Source organism: Mandrillus leucophaeus, unplaced genomic scaffold (genome assembly GCF_000951045.1).
Source record: "Mandrillus leucophaeus isolate KB7577 unplaced genomic scaffold, Mleu.le_1.0 Scaffold532, whole genome shotgun sequence".
In the NCBI taxonomy this organism is placed as follows: Eukaryota; Metazoa; Chordata; class Mammalia; order Primates; family Cercopithecidae; genus Mandrillus; species Mandrillus leucophaeus.
In genome coordinates this window covers 2,006,387-2,012,572 of record NW_012105720.1, presented here as the reverse complement: position 1 = coordinate 2,012,572, position 6,186 = coordinate 2,006,387, and the positions used below count along the sequence as shown (strand labels likewise).

General features: G+C 39.3%; 1 protein-coding gene across 2 annotated transcripts in view; it reads left to right on the top strand.

Annotated features, from left to right (window-relative positions):
• Positions 1 to 6,186, top strand: part of ANKRD44 (ankyrin repeat domain 44) — a 204,563-nt gene that overhangs the window by 181,794 nt on the left and 16,583 nt on the right. For both annotated transcript variants that reach the window (XM_011997192.1, XM_011997191.1), the window contains exons 19-20: positions 1,695 to 1,812; positions 3,684 to 3,900. In XM_011997192.1, coding sequence (XP_011852582.1) covers positions 1,695 to 1,812; positions 3,684 to 3,900 — 335 coding nt within the window. The remainder of the gene's footprint in view (positions 1 to 1,694; positions 1,813 to 3,683; positions 3,901 to 6,186) is intronic.

The following is a 6,186-nucleotide window of genomic DNA, read 5'->3' as shown; positions in this document are numbered from 1 at the left end:
ATTGCTTGAGCCCAGGAATTCAAGACCAGCCTAGGCAACATGGTGAAACCCCATCTCTACTAAAAATACAAAAATTAGTGGTGGTGCATGCGTATAATCCCAGCTACTTGGGAGGCTGAGCAGAAGAATCACTTGAACTCGGGAGGGGGTGGTTGCAGTGAGCCAAGATCATACCATTGCACTCCAGCCTGGACGACAGAGCGAGATTCTGTCTCAGAAGGTCACTTGGTGGCTCACGCCTATAAGCCCAAAACTTTGGGAGGCCGAGGCTGGTGGATCACCTGGGGCTAGGATTTCAAGACCAGCCTGGCCAAGATGGTGAGACCCTGTCTCTACTAAAAATGCAAAAATTAACCAGGCCTGGTGGTGCATACCTGTAATCCCAGCTACTCAGGAGACTGAGGCAGGAGAATTGCTTGAACCTGGGAGGTGGAGATTGCAGTGAGACGACATTGCCCCACTGCACTCTAGGCTGGCAACAGAGCGAGACTCCATCTCAAAAAAAAAAAAAAAAAAAAAGGTCACTTGGGAGAGATATGTGTAGTGTTGTTCTGTTAAAAGACTGTACACTGTTTTCTTTTTCAGTAATTAATGGTCACACACTGTGTTTACGGCTGTTGCTGGAAATTGCAGACAACCCGGAGGCGGTCGATGTGAAAGATGCCAAAGGACAGTAAGTGCGCTCACACGTGGCCTTGGGTTGACATTTCAATCACAACAGCTACCTGGTTGGTTAAATCATTACAAGGCTGACTGTGGAACTGAGAAGTTGGGGTAATATATTTGGGCCAGGACCCTGGACTAATGAGGTGGCTTTAAGTTACAGTGTGTATATCCAAGAAAAGCATGAAGGGGTGGGTGTGCACATGTCTTGATGAAAGAATCACCTTTTTAAGGGCTGTGGCCATGTTTCCCAGCTCTTGTTTATATTCTCTCCTTTGTTCCCTCTTTCCGCCCATTTTTACCCTCTTCTGAAGCTGCTACACCGTTGCCATTTTCTAATTAATAAATAGGACAGACCTCATGAGGTTATCTCTATTACTGAAATCCTTCAGATGTCTTTTCTTCCTCAACTTTGTTTTTTCAAAGTAATTTCCTTCTGTTGGCGTATTCCCCACCTAATCTTCTCTTACAAATAGGAAATGCAGAGCAAAAGTCAGCAGTGACTAGCCCCAGGCATGTGAATTAGTGTCATAGTCAGAATCTCACCTCCCGCTTGCATCACAACACTTCATTCTTTCCCTGAGACTTGCTAGACTTTTCTTTAGGGAAAGAAGCTTTGTTTAAATGAAATCTTTAGCAGAAGTCCAACATAGAATACCACAAAGTAGAACTGCTCTGATGGAAGCAGGATGGGCTTTTGCATACACATTCTCCCTGCCCTTGGTATCTAGTAAATGCTACATGGGTCTGAAAATGATGGGATTAACATGAATATTTTGAAAAGGAAGCTTCCCCTGTCTCATCGCTAGGGATCATTCCACCAACAATATTCCATGTGGCCATTAGAGCAGAGGCAGATAGCTTGTTCTGCATATTGTATAGCAAACTGGGGATGCTCCAAAATTATTGAGCAATTGTTAAGAGGAGAGGGGAAAAGAATGAGAGAGAGAAAGAGAATGTCCTCCTACCGGTAGTGATGAATATTTTTTTTTAATCTCCTTTTTAAAATCCTACTTTATCTCTCTGCCTAGAACACCACTGATGCTTGCAGTAGCATATGGACATATTGATGCTGTTTCGTTGTTACTTGAAAAGGAAGCCAACGTAGACACTGTTGACATCCTAGGATGCACAGCTTTACACAGAGGGGTATGTACATCTTTCTCAGCTATAGTCAAGCCATTTTTTAATGAGCTTGTTTTCTTTTTTTTTCCTTCTATGAATTTTTAGCAAAAAGGCTGTTTCCTAATATAACCAATTAACCTTATTCAGTCCAAAAGAAATTACAAAATCCTTGGCAAAGGCAAAATAATGGACGGTTTTGCTCTTAAGATTTCATGTTAGATTGTGATAATAGATGCACGAACACCTACTGTTGGTGAAATTGGTTCTGCTTTCTGACTACAAAATACATGTATATCATAGAAAATTTGCAGAATATTTTTTTTAAAGCCCAGAGAAGAAAATCACAATCACCAGTAATCATACCTCCTGGAGATAACCACTTTTTGGTGTATATTATCTCCAATCTTCTTTCTATATATAGATTTGTTTTAGATTTTAAAGAGAGAATACTGAAGATGTCATTTGGAATGTGCTTTTTTCTCTTAGTATATCAAGGACCTTTTTACATGTCACTTTTTTCTGCATCATGATTTTTAATGCCTCATTGTGTTCAAGTGTCATAGTTTATTTCAATGATTACCTGGTTTTAAGTAGTTATGCTATTTCTAATTGTTTGTCCTTACAAATAATGCCAAAATATGTATCCTATGGACAATTATTTGCACACATCTGTTGAAGTGTTTTTTTTTGTTTTGTTTTGTTTTTGTCTCACTCTTATCACCCAGGCTGGAGTGCAGTGGCATGATATCAGCTCACTGCAACCTCCACCTCCCGGGCTCAAGCGATCCTCCCACCTCAGCCTCCCCCCAGTAACTGGGACCACAGGTGCATGCCAGCTTGCCCAGCTAACTTTTGTATTTTCTATCGAGATGGGGTTTCGTCATGTTGCCCAGGCAGGTCTCGAACTGCTAGGCTCAAGTGATCCTCCTGCCTCCACCTCCCAAAGTACTGGGATTACAGGCGTGACCACTTGCACCTGCTGAACTGTTTTTTAAAGCATGCCAAATAAACTAAGTGAATACAAGCAGAAATCATACAATTGCTGTTTTGGGCTGGTACCAAGCACACTGATAAATGAAGAGAAGAGGAACACTACGTGATCATTGTCACAATCATAGTTTTTATTTCTCGGTTGCTTCCTGTAGGCTGTACAACAAGCTGAGAGCCTTTGCATCTGTTATCTCAGTCCTCACAACACCCTGTGAAGTTGTTATTACTATTCTTATATATAGGTGAATAGAGTGAGGGATGGAGAGGCGAACTGACCTGTCACAGGGGTGCCAAGATTTCACTTGGACCTTCCTGATTCTAAAACTGATGTTTACCACTGCATCATGATATCTTTCTTTTCTTTCTTTTTTTTTTTTTTTTTTTTTTTCTGAGACAGAGTCTTGTTCTGTCGCCCAGGCTGGAGTGCAGTGGTGCAATCTTGGCTCACTGCAAGCTCCGCCTCCCGGATTCACGCCATTCTCATGCCTCAGCCTCTTGAGTAGCTGGGACTACAGGCGCCCGCCACCACGCCCGGCTAATTTTTTGTAATTTTTTAGTAGAGACGGGGTTTCACCGTGTTAGCCAGGATGGTCTCGATCTCCTGACCTCGTGATCTGCCCTCCTCAACCTCCCAAAGTGCTGGGATTACCTGGCCACATCATGATATCTTTCATGGTTGTCAGGAAAGGCAAGAGATGTTTGGAAAATGCTGATGTTCACAGATTTTTCTGTTATGAATTTTGCTGAGGTTGTCCTGACTTCTGCCCTTGAAATAGTACAGAGTCTGCCTTCCTTAAAGACCCAGGCATATGTCCACTTGCTCTAAGCCCAGCCTCACTTAGCCAACTGCTTTGCTTCCTTAGTCTTCTGAGGTTTGTTTTGTGTTTTTAATTGCAATGCATCAGATTATGACAGGACACGAGGAATGTGTGCAAATGCTGCTGGAACAAGAAGTGTCAATTCTCTGTAAAGATTCCAGAGGGAGGACGCCCTTGCACTATGCAGCTGCTCGTGGCCACGCCACGTGGCTGAGCGAGCTGCTCCAAATGGCTCTTTCTGAGGAGGACTGTTGTTTCAAAGATAACCAAGGCTACACGCCGCTGCACTGGGCTTGTTACAATGGTGAGTTGCTTATCATTTGACAGATTCCACTAGACTTCCTACCCCATGACCCCTGTGAGCTTAGTGGAGGTGACAGTCTTGTGTAATTCTGCAAACCGTGGCTTCTAATCTTTCTGCATCCAAGATATCTTTTTTGTGTATTTTGTTTGTTTGTTTTTTTAATAGTTCTCACCCCTCCACAGCTGCTGTGATGCCTTGAGTAAAAGTTCACTTTCCCCTTTTAGTTAATCATTAACACATAACCGTAATCAGAACTGATAAGCTTAAATGACCAGTTTTATTCAGAGTTTCTGATCTATGTAATATAACCAGGGATCCCACAAGAGATTAAAATAATAAAACTAAAACCACATATATATATATAAAATTTAATAACCTGTCACAATTGATTACTAGTAGATGCATGATTCATCTTTTGGTATTTCTTTGTTATGTTTCATATTCCCCATTTATTTTGTTGTACTTATTATTTGGGAGATTTTAAAATTTATATTTCACTTATTTTAATTTAAAAATGCATGCTAATTATACCAATTCCAACGTACAGAACTATCTGAAGTAAAATTGTTTCCATTTCTAAACCTACTTTCTAATGTAATTTTGTGTATCTCTTTCATAATTTTTTCTTTGAGAATATAAATAATTACAAATGAATGTGTATCTATTTTTTGAAACTGAAATTATAGAAAAAATAGCAACCATTCTATAATTTTTTTGTTGATGTTTAAAATTGTATTGCAGATATTCTTACAAGTCAATATGTATCAATATGGATTGATCTTGTAATAGTTGTATATTATTTCATAGCAATATGTATACCAGAACTTATTATTTATTCAACCAGGTTTCTGTGGATTGACATTCAGATTTTTTTTTCTTATTACAAACAATGCAGCAATGTGCATGTCCATATTATGGTACCATAAAATCTGTCAGATAAGTTTCCAGAAATAAAATTATTGAGTAAGGGGGCTTATATATTTTTTAATTTTAATAAATTATATTATTTTGCAAAAAGGATATCAAAATTCATTATTCCACCAAACATTTGTATAAAAGTTGGTGTTTTTCCTCACGCTTGCCAATCCAGAATGATATCACCCTTTTAAATTTTTGTCAATTTGAAGGCCAAAAAAGGTATCTTCTTGTTTCAGTTTGCATTTCACTATCTAATAGTACGCTGGCTATTTGTGTTTCCTCTTCTGGAAATTACTTTTTCCATCCTTTGTTCACTTTTTTCCTTTTTTTATCTTTTCTCGTATGCTTGTAGGAGCACCTTGTCTTAGTGATATGAATGTGATATGAATGAATGTTGAATGATATGAATGTCTTAGAAATATGAATATTTTTGTTCCTTGTTTAGGATGTTTTTTTCCAAGTAGAGATTTTGAGCTTTTATGTACTTGAATCTATCAGATTTTTTATGGTTTCCAGGTTTCCAGTCTTTCTTCAAAAGATTTCCTACCCCTAAGATTATATGGATATTTTCCCATATATTTTTTACTTTGCTTCTATAATTTTATTTTTACATTTTCAGTCAGTCAATTAAAATTTTAATTTAGAAACTATTAATAGTTCCACAAAAGGCATTTGTGTGTGTGTGTGTTCTAATTATATCAATTTAAGAACTCTTACTGTGTTTTCATCACAGTCCTCTTTTTTTCATTCATTCTGCCTCAGTAAGAGCCAAATTTTCTATTTCCTCAACTTAGTTTTGTTCCCTTCCTGCCACTGGAGGATGGTGATTTTTTTTTAACCTACTAATGGGTGGCCCCCATCTGGGTCAAGCTGTGGAAGCTCTCTGGCACTGGAGAACCTACAAGAGGAGAAGGATGCAGTGAGAGTGCTGATTAAAATGGCGGGCCACAAACCTGATGCAAACCAGATCCTCTCCTCAGGGTTCAGGATGAGACGTGTCTGTGTTCCTAGGCCTCTCCAGGTACAGGCAGGGGAGGAGGAGCAGTCTTCTCCTAAGCCGTTCACACTTTCAGTGCAGCCTTTGTCCAGGACTGAGTTTCAAGCTCCCATCTTCCCAGACTCCTTTTTACTAGGCACTTTGAAATATTGAAAGGAGCTCAGTCATCTCCAGTCCTACCTGCACAGACTCTTAAACTAGGATTCATATAGTCCCCACTTAAGGAATGCTATGTGTGGATGCTACCCTAAGCTAGATCCTTTGGAAGAGTTGAGGTGTCTGAGACTATTTGAATGAGGGTTCCATGTAGTTAGTTGGAAGGCTAAATTATACAACTTGCCTGAAGCTGCCAGCTTTTTTTTTTTTTTTTT